At 49.6% G+C, this 18,070-nt stretch overlaps 3 protein-coding genes across 10 annotated transcripts in view; 1 reads left to right on the top strand and 2 right to left on the bottom strand.

Moving 5' to 3' along the window:
* Nucleotides 1–750: 750 nt before the first annotated feature.
* On the bottom strand, nucleotides 751–6,136 carry LOC119709215 (sperm acrosome-associated protein 9-like). Of its 3 annotated transcripts, XM_038156674.1 has the most exons (5): nucleotides 6,083–6,136; nucleotides 4,632–4,793; nucleotides 3,613–3,815; nucleotides 3,188–3,326; nucleotides 751–3,085 (listed from the first exon to the last, which is right to left on the bottom strand). In XM_038156674.1, exons 2-5 carry the CDS (start codon nucleotides 4,773–4,775, stop codon nucleotides 2,996–2,998), a joined length of 576 nt encoding a protein of 191 aa, XP_038012602.1. In that variant the 5' UTR covers nucleotides 4,776–4,793; nucleotides 6,083–6,136; the 3' UTR covers nucleotides 751–2,995. The 3 variants fall into 3 exon arrangements, with proteins under 3 accessions (XP_038012602.1, XP_038012600.1, XP_038012601.1); XM_038156672.1 differs by having other exon boundaries at nucleotides 751–3,326; XM_038156673.1 differs by lacking the exon at nucleotides 6,083–6,136 and adding an exon at nucleotides 5,415–5,878 and having other exon boundaries at nucleotides 751–3,326.
* A 338-nt stretch (nucleotides 6,137–6,474) lies between these two features.
* AK8 (adenylate kinase 8) overlaps nucleotides 6,475–18,070 on the top strand; it is a 68,471-nt gene continuing 56,875 nt past the window's right edge. For 3 of the 6 annotated variants that reach the window (XM_038156603.1, XM_038156605.1, XM_038156599.1), the window contains exons 1-4: nucleotides 9,447–9,569; nucleotides 11,840–11,924; nucleotides 15,707–15,756; nucleotides 16,426–16,539. In XM_038156603.1, the coding sequence (XP_038012531.1) occupies nucleotides 9,477–9,569; nucleotides 11,840–11,924; nucleotides 15,707–15,756; nucleotides 16,426–16,539 (342 nt within the window). In that variant the 5' untranslated portion in view covers nucleotides 9,447–9,476. Of the gene's footprint in view, nucleotides 6,503–9,446; nucleotides 9,570–11,178; nucleotides 11,300–11,348; nucleotides 11,502–11,839; nucleotides 11,925–15,706; nucleotides 15,757–16,425; nucleotides 16,540–18,070 lie in introns of those variants that run through there. The other 3 variants (XM_038156600.1, XM_038156601.1, XM_038156602.1) reach the window with 3 other exon arrangements.
* On the bottom strand, nucleotides 6,561–9,133 carry LOC119709183 (sperm acrosome-associated protein 9-like). The gene is made up of 5 exons (XM_038156606.1): nucleotides 9,110–9,133; nucleotides 8,413–8,574; nucleotides 8,037–8,239; nucleotides 7,334–7,472; nucleotides 6,561–7,225 (listed from the first exon to the last, which is right to left on the bottom strand). Exons 2-5 carry the CDS (start codon nucleotides 8,554–8,556, stop codon nucleotides 7,139–7,141), a joined length of 573 nt encoding a protein of 190 aa, XP_038012534.1. The 5' UTR covers nucleotides 8,557–8,574; nucleotides 9,110–9,133; the 3' UTR covers nucleotides 6,561–7,138.

The following is an 18,070-nucleotide window of genomic DNA, read 5'->3' as shown; positions in this document are numbered from 1 at the left end:
TTCTGAAATTACAGCTCTGGGGATGGGAGTGGGAGTGGGCGGCAGCCCCGCCCTGGGCTGTGTCCCAGGGGTTGGATACCTGTGACCAGGGTTCAAAAGGCCCTGTGGGATCAGGACTGGGGGACAGCAGGGTTGTTGGAGCTGTTTCAAAGTTGCTGGTGAGAGGTTTGGACGCTGCTCCGAGGCGGCCGCTAGAGGCCCTGCCAAGCCCATCCCATCCCTTCGCTCGGCATCGCTGCCATGCTGAGTTTGCTCTCCCTGGAATCGACCCTTCTGCCTCCCTCCAGAGCCCACCACCATTCCTGGCACTTCATCCTAACTTCTCCGAGCTCTGGCCTGTCCTCTCGGTGTGTGAGAGGCTGGAACCACATATTGAACACGCAGAACGGATTATCACAGAATGGATTATCACAGAATGGTTTATCACAGAACAGTTTGGGTTGGAAGGGACCCCTAAAGCTCATCCAGTCCAACCCCCTGCAGTGAGTGAGGACACCTTCAACTGCATCAGGTTCCTCAGTTTGACAAAAGCCTGATTTGACCCTTAGCTGAATCAAGGGGAGCACAGAGATAATTCATACAGATGCCAGATACAGATTCTGTTGATATCATCTATTACCAGCCCATGTGTCTATTTCAGCCTTTGAACAAAAAAAGCAGCATTTATTTCCTGGACTAAGTGACAGATCTGTAGGAAAGTCAGGCTGGTGCCCTGCCTGGTTTCTCAGTGTGTATCTTGCAATTTTATGCTCACTGAGGCTAAAGTAAAACTTTATTGCACTTTTGTGTTTGGCATTTACATCCTGTTTATGTAAATTCTTCAAACAGCTTGATTTGTAGTAGAGGAAAACAATTCTTGCTGTATCTTTTTGTCTTTTGAAGTGTCCATCCACTCTGGAAGAGGAGAACTTGTATGGAAATTAAGTAATTTGTCTGGATGTTTTTCTGAGACTTAACTTTGCAGTCTTCCAACAGATTCTGGTCTTGTCATTATCAAACCTCAGACTGCAAGTTTTATGCACTCATTTTTCTGCTTGGGTCTTAAAATTTTGGCTGCCTGACACTGACTGAAAGGATAGGGCCAGGCTAGAAATTATTACTAAGATTTAGGAACTGTTTCTTGCATGTATGAATCTTACTGAAATTTGGGAACTTTTTTGTGTGTATCACCGTGGTCAAGTGCAAAATGACAACTGCACTGGAGTTTTGAGCAGCAGTGGTGCACTGGCTTTGGTAGGACTGTTCTGACAAACCGTTTGTGCTGTGCTCATCCTTGGAAGCTGAAAGTGAGCTACAAACTGGAGAATAATTTTGGTCTCCTCAGCCTGTGTGTTCAAATTTAAACCATAGGACAGAGCCAAGAAGGTTGGAAACAAGATCTGGGAATAGCATCTCTTGTGTCCCCATCACTTGTCATCATTCAGTCTTAGCGGCTTGTCCTGAAAACCTTTCCAAGACAGCAGCTGTGTCACTGGACACTTGTCTGCACCATGGAACACAACGGGGCAGCTGCCACAACTTGGATTTTTCAGCCTGAAGCTGCCCCTGCACCAGGGATCTCAAATGAAGCCAGAGAGGGTGACAATGACACTCCACTGGCCGTGGCCCCAGCAGTGCCCAGGAGTTGCTCTGGGACCCTCTGTGACCATTTTGAGCTCACCAAGGTTCAGTTCAGTTGGATCAAATCTCCCTAAAATAGGGCTCTGCTCCACACTGGATGGGTGCATTGCAGTGCAAGAGGATAGGGGACAGGAAAAAAGTGCAAAACAACGTGGGGTTATGAGAGGAATAAAAATGCTCCTGGAAATACTTTCCATTTCATCTGAGCTGTTATTCCTTCCTATGCCCCCTCCTCTGTAATAATTCTTCCTTCTGTTTTTAGCTGCTTGTTGCCAAAACCTGGTGATTTTAAGGCAAAATCTTTCTCACAGCAAACTGAGCCTGGAATGCAAGGGGAAATGGTTTGTTCAGGAGTGTCTTGCAGCAGGAGGTAATTTGGAGGGGACAAGAGCAGTCAGACATGGGGAGGACACTTCTTTAGAAAAGGCTGTGGGGTCTGAGATGTGCTGACCTGATGTTCTATATTTTGAGCCCCAGGGCCATGGTGGGACATCTGGCCTAAGGTAATGCTGCCCTTGCCCTGGAGCAGGGAAAGCACAGGCAGTTCAGTCTGCAGTTTGAACAGGAACCATCTGAGCACGATGCTACCACCACATGCCTGTGCATCACATGGCCTGGAAATGGCTTTTATTTTGTGGGGGTCTGAGCAGCACAGGGGTGTTTGGTTTGGCTGTTGTCAGTACACACAAACTAAGGGCAAAATGAACTCTGCTCTCCTTTACATCTCCAGCTCTGACAGCACAGGAGTCAACAGGTGCAAGGGGAGATGTTCTGAGGAGTGAGGAGCTGCAGGAATGCAGCAGAGCACAGCTGAAGAACACTGGCCACTGGCAGGTATGGGAAACCTCCTGAGTGTCTGCAAACAGGGGTTCTGTGGTCCCACTAACCAAACTGTTTCTGTGGGGCTGAGGGAGCTTTAGAGACAAGTCTAAATGTCAGACATGTGTCTGAATCCATAAAGCCAGCCCTTTGCTCTCTGCATCCCATCCTTCACCCAGGCAGCTTCTTCACCCCCTGGCTGGGGCAGGGAGGGGATGCTCCTCAGGAAGAAGGCTGAGGAAATGTAAAATTCTATTTCAAATGACTTGTCCAATATTCCTGTCTGAGAGATTAGAACCTGATGAGTCCTGACTGATCCCTGTTCCCACTGCAGTGCTGGCCCCAGGCACCAGCTGTAGCTGCAGCTGCTTCTGTGGGGATGTGAGGAGCAGAGTGCAAATATCAGCAAGGGACAGGGAATGCATGTGTCCCGGGCTGGCTGCAGGGCAGCTCTTCAGAAAGTGGGCTCAGGACGGATCTCTGGTGTTCATTGCAGTGTATTTGATCAGCCAGGTGCTTAAAGGTGGTGAGCAGACAATGCAGGAGCTCTGATCCTTTAATAGGGGTGTTTGCCTGGTGGCCTCCAGGGAGCTTTCTTTTTTGGCGGACGTTGATTTGCAGCCAGGAATTTCTTGAAATCTTTTTCCTGCAATTGTACAGTATTTTCATTACTATTGGAGGCCAGAGCTGCAGGTGCTGTTTGGGAAGTGGGTGTCTCCTTCTTGCACATGGCACATCCAGGACTCACAACATAGAGCAGCTTCCTCTTGGAGTGTGTGACCCACTCCCTCATGCTGTCCAGCACGATGGGCAGCACGCTCACCACCCCTCCGTAGCGGTGCCTCGCTTCTTCCAAGCTCAGGTGGTTCACAACTCCGTGGGGGTAGCTGTGGGACACAGGAGAACAATTGGCACGGGAGTGCCAGCCCTGCAGCCACCCCCAGAGCCCAGGGGAGAGCAGCAGGGCACGGGCAGCCATTCCCCACAGCACGGCTAGGGACTGCAGCCAGAAGGGGCTGTGACAGAGCTGCTGCAGGAACCAGGGGGGGATGTGCAGTGCCAGCCCAGCAGCGACAGGCAAATGCCAGGAGCTGGGCTGAGCGGGGCTGAGCCAGGCTGAGCTGAGCTGAGCGGGGCTGAGCGGGGCTGAGCCCGAGCTGGGGAGGCACCTACGTGGCTCGAAGGGCACTGAAGTCGTTGCTGTCGTTCAGGAGCACTTTGCACTTCTCCAGAAGGGCCTTGGTGACGCTGTCCCCTGCGTGCACCGTCTCCATCCTCTGGCACAGGCAGCGCAGCTCGTTGCAGATGGAGACGAACATGCTGAGGATGCGGCTGTCTGTGGAGTTGTAGCAGTGGTGGTCCTTGTAGCACTGCACCTGCACGGGGGGGAAAGGGCAGTGCTGCTGAAAACACCACAATGGGAACAGCTCCATGGCATGAAACGGCTCAGTGCAATGTCTGCCACAATCCTCTTCAAGGCACTGAGCAAAGCCCTTCTGTTAGGGAGAGGCAGCCCTTGGAAAGGACAGCCAGCTCATTGTGTGTCCTCATCCTGGCAGCAGCCTGGCTTTCACTCTGCCTTTGGCATCCAGCTGGGTTTTGGGCCCGAGTTCTGCCATCTCAAATCCCCAGTTCTGATTTTGTTTAGATTTTTCTTCCCCCCTCTGTCTCCAGGTGGTCTAAGTTTTACTTCTCAGTGCACCATGCTATAAAAATTCCCAGACAATTCACTTAGCAGCCCAGCAAACCCCTTGCCCACGTGGGACTCTCAGCCCTCAATCCATCATCCTTCCCGTGTAACAGCCATTATTTTTAATAAGCACCACAGAAAGACACAGCAGCACCAATACCAGGGGGAAGAGCCAGGCCTGCTGCTTCCTACAAGCTGAGGATTACAGATTCCACGTGTGGCTGGGGAAGGAGGCTTGGTTTCACTGTTTTCTTGTAGCCTGTGTTTCTGGCTGAGCTCAGCACTGTTCAGCTAAAGCACAAGGTGCTGCTCAGCCTTGAGATTCCCCTGAGATCACGGGAGGCCCCCACACAGGTGATCTCTCCCCACGCCTTCAGTTGCACACAAACGTTCCTGGGGTGTTTTTGTCCATCTTCCCTTCAGCAGAAGCATTTCTGCAGCCCCAGGTGCCCTGCAGCCCCGTTGGCAGGGGCAGGGAGCCCTTTGTGCTGAGGGTTTGTACCTGCACGATGGATGACACGGGTCTGATGGAATCGTGGGCTTCCTCCCGGGTGCGCTCCAGGGCTCGGATGAAGGTGAACTGCTGCTGCTGGAAGAGCTTGTACTTCTCCTCGATCTTCCTCAGGGTCTTCACCACCTCGTTCATGGTCACCTCTTGCTGGGGCTGGGCAAAAAAGGAAAGTCAGGAAGCTGCTTTTTAAAAATGATGCAAGTCTACATCTCACTAGAGCTGGAATTGTGTAGGTCAGTGGAAAACTTAGGTTATAAACAACTGTAATCATTGGCTTTTGCACATTATTTTGATACAGTATGGTTTGTAATCACTGCTTTTAATGTTGTATAATTTGTCAGCCTTTCATGGTTAATACCCTAATCCCTGTGTGGGTTACACATTTTAGTGTGGTAAATACATTATAGTTTAGGCTCTCACAAAATATTAAAGCAGAGATTATGTGCTGTGCATTATAGCATTAACTACTGCAGAAGATGCTTTTATTGTAGTAACTATCTGACAAGGGTGAGAATGAGTCAGATAATTTTGTGAAATAGCTAATGTTGATTTCATGTACTAGTGGAGTACCTTATCTGTATGATAACACTGAAAAGAACCAGGTAAAAAAAATATCAAAAGTAAGAATGCAAGGAGGATTTTACCCCTGCCCTGGCACTGGCAAGGTCACTTGCCAGGTTTAGCTGGTTTAGCTGGCACTAACTGCCAAAGCAGAGAACAGGGGCCTTGTGAGGGGATAAAACACATCCCTTTCATCTGCAGTGTGGCACACACCTTAAGAAGACAGGTCAAGGGTTGAAGCAAGCAAAAAGAATTTCCAGAACATGAAAACTCAAAGGAATGTTTGGATATGTACAATCTTCATGAAAATGCATGTGACCAAAGTCATGAAAAAGTATGTAAGAAGATTGTTCTGAGCTGCCTGGCATGCCTCTGGCAGTTGCCAAGCACCCGCTGCTGTTTCTAGCTTGTCCCTCTTATCCCTTATAAAATTTCAAAGAGAGAGGCACGTTTCTCGCAACAACAAGTGAAAAGCAGGAGCCAGGGGCGCTGTGCTGTGCCGGAGCGCTGCAGTCTCGGAGCCCCGGCAGTCAGTCCGTGCCGCGGCCCTGGAGCGGCAGAGAGCCGAGGGCAGCGCTGGCACGGTGATGTCACAAACGCTGCCGGGGCTGTTCAGAGGCAGTGCGGCAATGCCGCGGCGGGCCCGGGGGAGCCGTGCCTCCTGCCGGGGCTGGGAACCATCGCCCCAGCGCCCGCCCGGCTCTGCCGCTCACGGGGGCCGGCGGGGCACGCAGCGCTCGGTGCCGGGGCCTGCCCGGCCCGCCTCCCCGAGCGGATTCCGTGCGGAAAGTTCCGAATGTCTCGGGGCGGCCCCGGCCCGCCTGCCCCCCCGGGCCGTTCGTGCGGCCGGGCCCCCGCGCTGCGAGCCCTGTGGCTCCTACCGGCCGGTGCTCGGGCGGCGGCGGTGCGGCAGCTCCCCGGGCTCCCCGGGCTGGCGGGGCTGGCGGCTCCCCGGGCTCCCCGGGCTGGCGGGGCGGCCGGGCCGGGCGGGAGCAGCGGGCGCACAGCGCGGGCCGCGGGCCTCGGCCCCGCCGCTGCCGCGGCCTCCGCGCCGCCGTCTCCGTGGCAACGGTCGCGGCCCGATGACGTCTCCCCGTGCCCCTTGCAGTAAACGAGGCGCTGGCCACGCCTCCTCATGGCGATTGGCCAGGCTTTGTCGCGCGGTGATGACGTCTCCCTAGCAACGCGTCCCGTTGCCAGGGGCGGCCATGGCGGAGGCGGACACGGAGGACGCGGCCCGGCCGTGGCCGCCGCCCGCGGGCGCCTACGCGGAGGAGCGGGGGCTCTTCCAGCTCCTGCAGGTGAACGGGGAGCCCCCGCCAGCCCCTCCGCGGCCCGGCGAGGCCGAGCGGGCCGGGGGAGGCGGGGAGGGGCACCGAGCGGGACCCTGTGTACAGTGACGGGCGGGGGGGACGTTTGTGTAAACAGGGACTCTGTGCTTCCGGTAACGAAAGGATTTCTGTGGGGCTGAGGGAGCTTTAGAGACAAGTCTAAATGTCAAAGACGTGTCTGAATCCATAAAGCCAGCCCTTTGCTGCTCTGCATCCCATCCTTCACCCAGGCAGCTTCTTCACCCCCTGGCTGTGGCCGGGAGGGGATGCTCCTCAGGAAGAAGGCTGAGGAAATGTAAAATTCTATTTCAAATGACTTGTCCAAGATTCATGCCTGAGAGATTAGAGCCTGATGAGTCCTGACTGATCCCTGTTCCCACTGCAGTGCTGGCCCCAGCACCAGCTGTAGCTGCAGCTGCTTCTGTGGGGATGTGAGGAGCAGAGTGCAAATAGCAGCAAGGGACAGGGAATGCATGTGTCCCGGGCTGGCTGCAGGGCAGCTCTTCAGAAAGTGGGCTCAGGACGGATCTCTGGTGTTCGTTGCGGTGTATTTGATCAGCCAGGTGCTTAAAGGTGGTGAGCAGACAATGCAGGAGCTCTGATCCTTTACGTGGAGGTGTTCCCTGGTGGGATCCAGGGAGCTTTCTTTCCCAATCGTGGGTCTTCATACTTGCACCTCTGGCATTGTCTCTCCTGCAATAGCAGAGCATTTCTGTTACTGTTGGAGGCCTGAGCTGCAAAGTGCCCAGCAGGTGCTGTTTGGGAAGGGGATGACTGCTTCTAGGCAGGTGCAGGACTCACATTGGGGAGCAGGTACCTCTTGGAGTGTGTGACCCACTCCCTCATGCTGTCCAGCACGATGGGCAGCACGCTCACCACCCCTCCGTAGCGGTGCCTCGCTTCTTCCAAGCTCAGGTAGTTCACAACTCCGTGGGGGTAGCTGTGGGACACAGGGGAACAATTGGCACGGGAGTGCCAGCCCTGCAGCCACCCCCAGAGCCCAGGGGAGAGCAGCAGAGCACGGGCAGCCATTCCCCACAGCACGGCTAGAGCTGTGCATGGACTGATGAGTCCTGCCACAAAGCAGCCTGGCACAGGCCTGGAGTCTTGCAGAGGACACACAGACACTGCCCTGCAGAAATCAGCTCCGTGCAGAGCAGCAGCAGCAGCAGCAAGGAGCAGTAACCTGCCTGAGCACTGCAGCGGCCCCAGGGCACCCACCTGCCCCGCCACGCACCCGAGAGAGGATGGACAAACAGAGCAGCTCCCTGCTAGTGCAGGGACACCGGCAGGGATTGCCAAGGGCTGCCACGGGGAGCTGGGCAGCACCTTGTGCCCTCACTGCAGCCAGGAGGGGCTGCGACAGAGCCGGGGGGGTGTGCAGTGCCAGCCCAGCAGCGACAGGCAAATGCCAGGAGCTGGGCTGAGCCAGGCCGAGCTGAGCTGAGCAGGGCTGAGCTGAGCGGGGCTGAGCCGAGCTGAGCCGAGCTGGGGAGGCACCTACGTGGCTCGAAGGGCACTGAAGTCGTTGCTGTCGTTCAGGAGCACTTTGCACTTCTCCAGAAGGCCCTTGGTGACGCTGTCCCCGGCGTGCACCGTCTCCATCCTCTGGCACAGGCAGCGCAGCTCGTTGCAGATGGAGACGAACATGCTGAGGATGCGGCTGTCTGTGGAGTTGTAGCAGTGGTGGTCCTTGTAGCACTGCACCTGCACGGGGGGGAAAGGGCAGTGCTGCTGAAAACACCACGATGGGAACACCACCATGGCATGAAACGGCTCAGTGCCATGTCTGCCACAATCCCGTTGTGCCTGTTGCCCTGCAGCCCCGTGCTGTCCCCGTTGGCAGGGGCAGGGAGCCCTTTGTGCTGAGGGCTTTGTACCTGCACGATGGATGACACGGGTCTGATGGAATCGTGGGCTTCCTCCCGGGTGCGCTCCAGGGCTCGGATGAAGGTGAACTGCTGCTGCTGGAAGAGCTTGTACTTCTCCTCGATCTTCCTCAGGGTCTCAACCACCTCGTTCATGGTCACCTCTTGCTGGGGCTGGGGGGGGGAGAAGGAAAGTCAGGAAGCTGCTCTTTAGAAATGATGCAATTCTACGTCTCGCCTGAGCTGGAATTGACTTACCAAAAAAAAAAGAAAAAAAAAAGAAAAAAAAAAAAGAAAAAAAGCAGGAGCCAGGGGCGCTGTGCTGTGCCGGAGCGCTGCAGTCTCGGAGCCCCGGCAGTCAGTCCGTGCCGCGGCCCTGGAGCGGCAGAGAGCCGAGGGCAGCGCTGGCACGGTGATGTCACAAACGCTGCCGGGGCTGTTCAGAGGCAGTGCGGCAATGCCGCGGCGGGCCCGGGGGAGCCGTGCCTCCTGCCGGGGCTGGGAACCATCGCCCCAGCGCCCGCCCGGCTCTGCCGCTCACCGGGGCCGGCGGGGCACGCAGCGCTCGGTGCCGGGGCCTGCCCGGCCCGCCTCAGCGAGCGGATTCCGTGCGGAAAGTTCCGAATGTCTCGGGGCGGCCCCGGCCCGCCTGCCCCCCCGGGCCGTTCGTGCGGCCGGGCCCCCGCGCTGCGAGCCCTGCGGCTCCTACCGGCCGGTGCTCGGGCGGCGGCGGTGCGGCAGCTCCCCGGGCTCCCCGGGCTGGCGGGGCGGCGGCTCCCCGGGCTCCCCGGGCTGGCGGGGCGGCGGCTCCCCGGGCTCCCCGGGCTCCCCGGGCTGGCGGGGCGGCCGGGCCGGGCGGGAGCAGCGGGCGCACAGCGCGGGCCGCGGGCCTCGGCCCCGCCGCTGCCGCCGCCACCGCGCCGCCGTCTCCCTGGCAACCGTCGCCGCCCGATGACGTCTCCCCGTTCCCCTTGCTGTAAACGAGGCGCTGGCCACGCCTCCTCGTGGCGATAGGCCGGGCTTTGTCGCGCGGTGATGACGTCTCCCTAGCAACGCGTCCCGTTGCCGGGGCGGCCATGGCGGAGGCGGACACGGAGGACGCGGCCCGGCCGTGGCCGCCGCCCGCGGGCGCCTACGCGGAGGAGCGGGGGCTCTTCCAGCTCCTGCAGGTGAACGGGGAGCCCCCGCCAGCCCCTCCGCGGCGCGGCGAGGCCGAGCGGGCCGGGAGCTGCACCGAGCGGGATCCCGTGCGCGGTGATGGGCGGGTGTCCGCGGCCGTGGGCCCTCCCAATTAATTATTGTAATTAATTACTGTAATTGGCAGCTGCCGCTATTCATGGGTGTGATTTGATTTGCGGGAGAAAGATGCAGCGCATGGAAGAAAGGAGTCGGTGGAAGGCGAGGCGGGATGGGAGGAGGAGGAAGGGGGAACGCGGTGAAGGTTTTGCGGGGCTGCCCCGGGGCTGTCGCTGCTCATCCCCCGTTAAAGCCTTCCCCTGCTCCTGTCGTGCCTGTTCGGCGGTGTCACAAACAAAGCGGGAAAAGCGCTCTTTGGCGTCGCTGTGCTTTCGGCTCGAGGCCAGGCTGGTTCCCGCTGTGGGGAAGGGTGAAGGGCGCGTTCTGTTCTGCCCTTCGGGAAAAGCCCTTCTGCCGTGCTTGGGGAGGTTTGTGGGAAGGACTGAATACCCTGCTGCTGTTCTCATAGGAGAGCTTGCTGGAGAGCCTTCCCCCGTGTGCTGCCCTTAACTCTGCTAAAAAGTCCTTTTTGCTCGCTCAGAGCTCACTCAAATGCACAAATATGTTTATTTCTTTTCCTATTTTTTTGCTATTATTTTTTCCTTTGTTTATTATGACTATTGCAGAATAATATTTGTGTCTTTTTTGGTTTCGTTTTTGTTTGTTTGTTGTTGTTTAGTTTTTTTTTTGTTTCATGAAATGTCACAAGCCACGAGGCATTGAATGCAGCTGCAGGGACTCACGTTACATAAAATGTTTGTGAGATTTACTCAGGGTGGTATTTTTGTGGTTTAGCTGTGTTGGAGCAAAAAAATGACACAAACATAGCTTGAAATTGTTGTGCTAAAACATTTACAAAACATAAAATGTAAAAACTACATGAGACCCAAAATATGCACCTCCCCCAGAGGTTAGCAGAACAACTGATGTGAAATTAAACTGAGTTTAGAATTGGATAAATAAAAGGGTTTGGGCAAGAAACAGTGCCAGTGTCAATCACTGTCAGCCTCAACATTTTTGAATTCTAATAAACCCAGATTTTGTTAGGTTTGTTATTTATAAAGGTGCAGGTAGGCAAAATCCAGATTGCTTAAATAAATGTTGCTGAAAACTAATAATTTTTAAATGAACTTCCAATAAAAATACAAATATCATCTTTTATGCTCTGTGTTACCCAGACCTTGATGCATCAGAACTTGCATGAGCACCAGTTTATAAACAAAACTGAGTGTTTTAATTATTCTAATGAAGTGGGTGAAGTAGAAAAGGAAAATAAGCCACTCTAATAAGAAACAATCAGCTGGTGAGGATATAAAATTTTATGGACTCGATGGACTTTATGGAATTCAGTTGCAGATATAAAAGTGTTATGGCTGCTGCTCAGAAATGTCTCTTCCAGCACCAGCGTCTCTGCAGCTTGTCTAAATTGGAGCATTAGTTCTGTTTGATGTTTCGTTTTAATTACAGGACTCGTGGCTGGGCTGAAATGTCTTGCTGGGAAATGTGTGGATTTCTCAGGGTTGTTCTTTTTTCTGCCTGTAGAGCCCAAATCCTCCCTGAAACCAGTGCAACGTCCCCACTGCTGTGGGTGGGAGCTGAAACAAGGCTCTGTATTAACCTCGCGGGTTCAGCATGAAAATGGGCTCCAAAACACACATTCAAGGCAAGGCTTTGAGCCTTTTTTTTTGCTTTTTCTCCCGCTCCTTTTCATGCAGGAGGCAGGGCTGGTTCGGGTGTGAAACGTGCCATTTCTGTGGGTTGTGTTTTCCACAGCTCCTGTCCTGTCTGCCCTCCTCTGTGCTAGTCAGGGACTCGGGGGATGTGCTACAGGAGGCTCATCTTGCCCTGCAGAGACACAAATTCAGGTTAACTCTGGTTTTCAAACTCCTTGTGTGGTTTTTATGTCAGTGCTGCCCCAACCATTTCCAACCCCAGGCTGCTCGAGCCAAACCTTTCTGGTGTCCATATGGACCAGAAAGAAACCAACACAAATAGACTGGGTTTTTTTACTGGCATCTGGCCACCATCAGTTTTTCAGCGTCTAAAATAGGTTCTGAACTCTCAGTTTTGTTTGTGAAAGAAAATAAATAAGCGTTTATAAGCTGTTGAGGATCCTCGTTGTAAGATTGCTGTAAAAATGCAAGATATCACAGCTGCAGGGCCGTGTTAAATTTTCCCCTGACTTTGTCCTATTTATTTCCAGAACATGCTTGAAGAGCTATTAATTCACAAACCAGATGATCCCATTGAGTTCATGATAAACCACTTAAAGCAGAACAACGATGATGGTAAGTGGAAATGGAGGCAGCAGAAACAGTTCAGTTCCTGAGCTGTAAGCAGCTGCTGGGAGCTGTGCTGCTGTTGGCAGGTGATGGATCAAACTTTTCAGGCTGAGTCTTGGGGAGGAGGGAAACAAAAACAAACAAACAAAAAAAAAAATGGTGAGCATTTTGGAATACTTATAGGCAAGATGCTTTTAATTTCTTTTTTTAGTGGGTAATCTAATAAGAAATGCACTTTAACAGTTATAACAATGAAACCCTCTAAGGGAATAACAAAGAGTTCTGGTGTATCAATTATTAATGCCTTCTGTGCCCCATCTGATATTTCCTGTTGTCTTTAAGCTCGCTAATTACTCCTTTTGTCAGGTGTAAATTTGGGTTCCTATTCTACCTGGGCTGGCAGATTCTCTGCTTTTTGATTAGTTTGTTACTGGCTGCTGTTAATGAGTTGCACAGCTCAGTGGCAGCTCAGCTGAAGGAGCAGTGAGTGTGTCTGCTCCTCTGTGCAACAAACCCTGGTAAATGGAACGGGAAGTCTGTATTCTGCACAATAAAAGCGTGTACCCTCAATCAAATGATTTGATTTACAAACTGTTCACCCTTAGGCAGATTATATTTGGATGTGCACAAGTGAGCTGTGGTTTTTGTTCTGCGTGAGCTGTCAGGGAGAGCTGGTGTCATGGAGCTTTGATGTTCCTTTAAAACCAGAGTAAACCATTATGAAAGTTCTGCTGCAGCATCAATGAAATCATTTTCACTGGAGGTGCTCTTCGTGGATGGATGGTGATTGAAATGCTGCTAAATACATTAAAGAAAAAAAAAGAAATCAAATCCTGCAAATTGTGCCCAGCCTTTTCTGGTGCAGGCAGCGTGAATAATCAATCTGGTTTGTAGAACCGTGGAAAATATGTGTAAGAATTTCCTGCAGTTGGATAGAATGCTGATAAAATATCTTCACATTGGGCTAACACTTGTCCTGAAGCCCCACAGTACTATTTTAACAGAATTAGGCAGGTTTCCATCTCATGACTTCAGTACTTAGAGGCTAAAGACAGAATTACAGCAGTTGTTTGTCAAGGGGGAAATGCTGTCTGCTTTTGGTCTGGAAAACCCTGTTAAGGAAGGAGAGGAACCCCAATTAAAATTAAAGCCTAAATGTTGTTTTAAGAATAAATTATCTGGAAAATAAGGTAACAGAAATATGTAGCAGAGTTGATTTTACTTTTTGATCATGGTGGAAGGTGCTGACTATTTAGAAGAAAAAAAAACCTTATTAGAGCCATCAGTAAAGTGATGAATTTTCATGATCTTGCCTTGCCTAGACAGCTTTAGCCCCAGAGAAAATTTCAAACAGAGATGTGTGGAAAAGAAGCATTGCATCTATCCCAGGTGTGAAGTTAGCAAACCTTTTTAATTAATAATAGGATCCAAAGTACTTTTAAAAATATAAACAAGTCTAATGGTGATTATAGCTTACAACTGCCTCGAAAATCTTGTAGGTCAAATGTGTGGCAAAGTGTCTGTGCTTAGGGCTCTGTGGTATTGTTCTTTCATGTGTTCCTTCTAAAAACCTTCCAGGGCCACATAAAGACTGGTAATTCTTTCATAATCAAAGATGCAAGGTTTCTACGTGGTATCTTGGCTTGTGCTAATGAAAAAGGCTTTCAGGGTCCAAGTGGCATTTCTGTGAGCTCCTCCTTTGCACTCCAACCTCTGAAGGAATGTAAAAAAGCTCTGCCTGAATGTTCAGTATGTACCCTGTGCTTCTCCTCTTTGACAAAGGATTTCTCTTACAAGTTAAGCAAATTTAGTTGTATTAACATCTTTTGGATTTAAATAGAATTCTGTTGTTTTGTGTTATTCCAGGATTCATTTTGTTGTGGCTAAAATCGTTGTTGAATGTTAAAACTTGCTTTACGTGGATGAGTAAATCCCACAATGTCTCATCAAGACTGAACACAGGATTAAATATGATTTTATTAGTGAAGAAAAAGGCATCTCCCAGAATTTCCTGCCTTCCTGTGGCTGCTGCTTTGGAGCTGCAGTATTAAATAGTGCTTCTTTGTTGGCTGGAGGGGTTAAACATCACACCCAGTGGTGTCCTGGTGGTGCCCCTGTGTCATATGTTTGGGGAGAAGGCTTTAGAGGAGTCCTACAAGTGTGCAAATGAGGAAATCAGTGAATTACACTGCCCCATCTGCTGCCAGCCACTAAGCAGAGAGCAAACCAGATTTAGTACAAAGTGAGCATTTACAGTAGCCCTGGGCAATATTAAAGCATGAGATGGTGTATATAATGGTATGTTTCGTTTTTTATCAAACGTTTGTCCAAGAAAGCTGTGTATTAAAGCTTCAATACCTAAGGGCTTTCTTGTGAATTTTAAATCATGCTCCTAGTTAAACCTCAAAAGGATCTGTGGATGGAAAGGTTTTTTGATTTTCTTTGAAGTGGTTTGAAGAAGTTGATTAGTGTTGGCACCCAAGCACTCTTTTATGACGCTGTTTATAAATAATTCCTAAGTACCAGGCTGGAGTTTCAAGGTGTTAGATTTTAAAAAAACCCTAGGATTTAATCACATTACATTTGAAAGAAATTAGGTGATAAAAACAGCTGATGTATCCTTTTAAAGTATTTTTCTACATTGTGTACTAGTTCTGTTGCACTTGCAAGAACCAATAAGGGGGGGAGTTGTTCTTAAACCTTCCAAGTCAGATAACTTTGTAAAGATGAATCCGTAATTTGGGTTTCATGTATGTTTAAAAATTGCACCTGCCCAATAACTGTTAAGTGCATGGAAGGCCTCATGAAAATACATTTCACATCCTTGCCTGTCTGCTCCCATCAGACACGATCTCCCTTGGTTATCAAGAGCTGAGGAGGCTTTTGGGTGAGTGGATCTCTGCTCTGACCCATGTTATTCCCAGTAAATACTAACCAGTCCCTCCTGCACAGACTCTGATTTGGGTTTGTTTTTTTTTTTCCCCAGTGGGGAAAAAATCAAAGCTGTTAATATAAAAGGACAGCTCAAGGGATTGCAGCCCAAGGTGTATTTATGGAAAAAGTTCCAAATACTTTCCTAAGAGCAGCTCCATTTTTCTCCTGCTTCTCTCGCCTCTAATTCATTCCCAAGGAAGCAGTAATGCCTCTTGTGTTGTGTGTGTGAGGATTAGCAATTCCTCACAACTGGGATGCATTTTTTGCACCTTGCCCTCTCAGGGAAAGGAGACGGACGTGCAGCAGAGAAACACAAGAAACAGAAATGAGGAAAATTACTTTAAAAGGTGACTAGGAAAGTTGAAGGCAGCTGTCAAAAAGCATAGTGAGGGAGTCCTTCATTCTGCAGCATCTACATCTTCTCTGAGCCCTGACACAACCTATTTAGGTGAAACTAAAAACTGGAATCTTTTTTCATCACAGAATGTGTTAGTTCTGAATCAATGTTTCAGGAATAAAAGCCAAACTCAGGTAAGGAAAGGTTTGTACCTTATTTTTCACCCACTAAACTCTCCATGTGTTTAAATGGATTGAGATATACATATCTATCTCTCCAAGTGGCATGGTTAGAGAGTTAATCTCATTGACCATGGAGATTAGAGGAGGACCCAGGTGGCACTGATTTTCTGTTGCCCCTTTTTTTCCCAGTGGAGCCCTGAAGTCTCCACTGAGGCAGCTTTCCAGCTGAAATAATTGTTTCATGCTGCCTACATTGATGTTATGCAATAGAGTGGGAAACTGAAGGGGATTTTTGCTGTTCTGCACCTTGACATTTGCATATTCTTGTTCCATAGCTCCAAGAATTTGTGTCCTTGGTCCACCTGCTTCTGGGAAAACTACAGTTGTGAGTACCTTACCCTCACTCTCTTACTTTCTACTGAGCTCAGCATTTTGGAGAATTTTCTTCTGGGAAAAGAATTTTGAGGTTTATCCAAGTGATAGATGAGCACAAGACAAATTAAAGGGTCTTGTTCCTCAGGGGTGCACCTGGGTGTCACACCACAGCTTCAATAGATGTTTTCAAGTGAGGTCTGTCAGAACTCACTCAGGTAGTGGAACTACTGGAATGCAGCAGAATTCTGCCTGCCTTGTTTTCCCAGCCTTCTAGCAGCACTAATTAGCCTGGGGGAAGTAAGTTCATTACACATTCGTGGTGTTCCCTTGCTGTGAAGTGCTCCATTTGCATGGTCACTTGTCTCATGTCCACTGGCACCTTAAATGCGAGGGTCAAAGTCGCATTTGAAGCTCAGAAACGGCAGGTGATGCTGGTGAGGGCATGGCAGGAAGAATACTTCCTTCTTTAAATTCAGTGTTAAGGTACAGGAGATGAAAAAGTCGTTGTTCAAAGCTGGATACTCTTGAACATCTTTATAAGAAACTACTTAAAGTTGCTTATATATGTCTGTACACTTAAATGTATGACTGGGAAAACTATTTCTGCAGCCTTCTGAAAAAAATTGCTTCATTTTCTTTCCAAATATTTCAACCTGTATTTTTTTTTTCCTCCCCTCAGGCAATGTGGCTTTGTAAACATTTCAATGCCATTCGTGTCTCTCAGGAGACTTTGTTATTCAAGGAAGCATTAACGCAGACAGAGGAAGCAAAGGCATATAAAGAAAGAAACCAGGTGTGTAAGAGAATATTATAACAGTTGTTCTGGTGTCACAGAACAGGAATTATGTGGCATTCCCATGATTTCCTCTGCTGGGTTGAGCAGATGAGAGTAAAGATTCTCTTCTCTCTGTGCTGTACATTGGTGTGTCAGGACACAGAGCAGGGGCAGGGAGACAATGCAAAGGGAAGGAGGGCTTGAAAATACCAACCCTGGAACAAGCAGCAGAACTGGGGAGAATCCAGGAACGCACAATCCAGGCTGGAGAATGCTCCATTCTATTATTAAACGCAGTGTCTTCTATCTGGGCATGTTTGATAATCTCAGTAAAATAAGCATTAATCTCTGAGGTCTCCTTTGGTACAAAATGCTCTGGAAAATATGTACACAAAGAACTTTTTTTTGATCTGACAGTGCTACTTAGTTGTGCGTGCTTGATTTCTCTGTAGCATGACACAAATAACTTACTTGGTGCATTAACTCAAAAGGAGGATGACAATCCAGTCAGTTCCTGACAGCCCTGGAAGCTCTCAAGCTGAGGCAGGAGCAGCTGACTCAGATTGTTGACTTTTCCCCAATTTTGTGCACCTGAGTTTCTCCAGTCAGATTTTAAAATCCGTTCTTTGTGGGCATCCTAACTGATGTTCAAAGAACATTTTTTTTCCAGGTGTCATGACTCCCAGGATTGGTTGATCAGTAATGGAATTAATTGTCTTATTGTTAAAAATTAGTTTAAAATTAGTTAAAATTGTCTTATTGTTTAAAATCAGATTGGAAAAAACACATTGAAAGGTTATCTTGAAGACAGAGAAGCATCTGATTCCTGCCTTTTTGGCTGATTCCTTTCTCCAGTGTCAAGGTATTCCAGGAGAAATAAACTGGAGGAAGTCTGTTTTTTTGTGACTTTCTCTAACAAGTCCACTAGTTTGAGTTTATAATTTGTCCCTTATCACCCATTTTCATAAAAATGGAAGCAATTTCCTGTCTGTAGGAATTCTACACCCCTGCTAAATGCAGTTTGGAATTGGAATTGGCCAACAGATTTGTAATTTACTGAGATGGCAGACAGTGTAATACACAGATTAGGGCTTTTTTCCTGAGAAAATTAGGCTAAAATAGGGTAGTGTTTATAAAATTGAATAAAATACTGGACTAGTGAATGAAGTTTGGAGATGCCTCAAGTAGCACACTTCAAGATCTGAGAGGAAAGAGTTCACTGAACTCCCTGAACTCACTGGCAAAAATGTTTGCATTTGGCTGGGGTGGTGTGGAATTATTCTTACTGAGAAAATGTACTTTGAAATCTTAGTTCTAATTATTAAAGATTGTTTTGATAGGTTCATAAATTTATACTTGGAGGGGGAGAATTTAAAACAAAAATTCCCTTTGGTTTAATTACTGTAATTATTAACATATTTCAGACTATACAGATGCACTTTCAAGGGTGTCCTTTTGGGCTTATTTGATTTAAAAAGATGGATGGTGTGGAAGATGAAAGTCAAAAATGTCAAGGCTAATCAGGTAGTGAGGAGGGCCTGCAGAGCAG

This window comes from Motacilla alba, chromosome 17, assembly GCF_015832195.1.
Source record: "Motacilla alba alba isolate MOTALB_02 chromosome 17, Motacilla_alba_V1.0_pri, whole genome shotgun sequence".
NCBI lineage: Eukaryota > Metazoa > Chordata > Aves > Passeriformes > Motacillidae > Motacilla > Motacilla alba.
The sequence above is the reverse complement of the archived record's forward strand: the minus strand, read 5'-3'. Positions and strand labels throughout refer to the sequence as shown.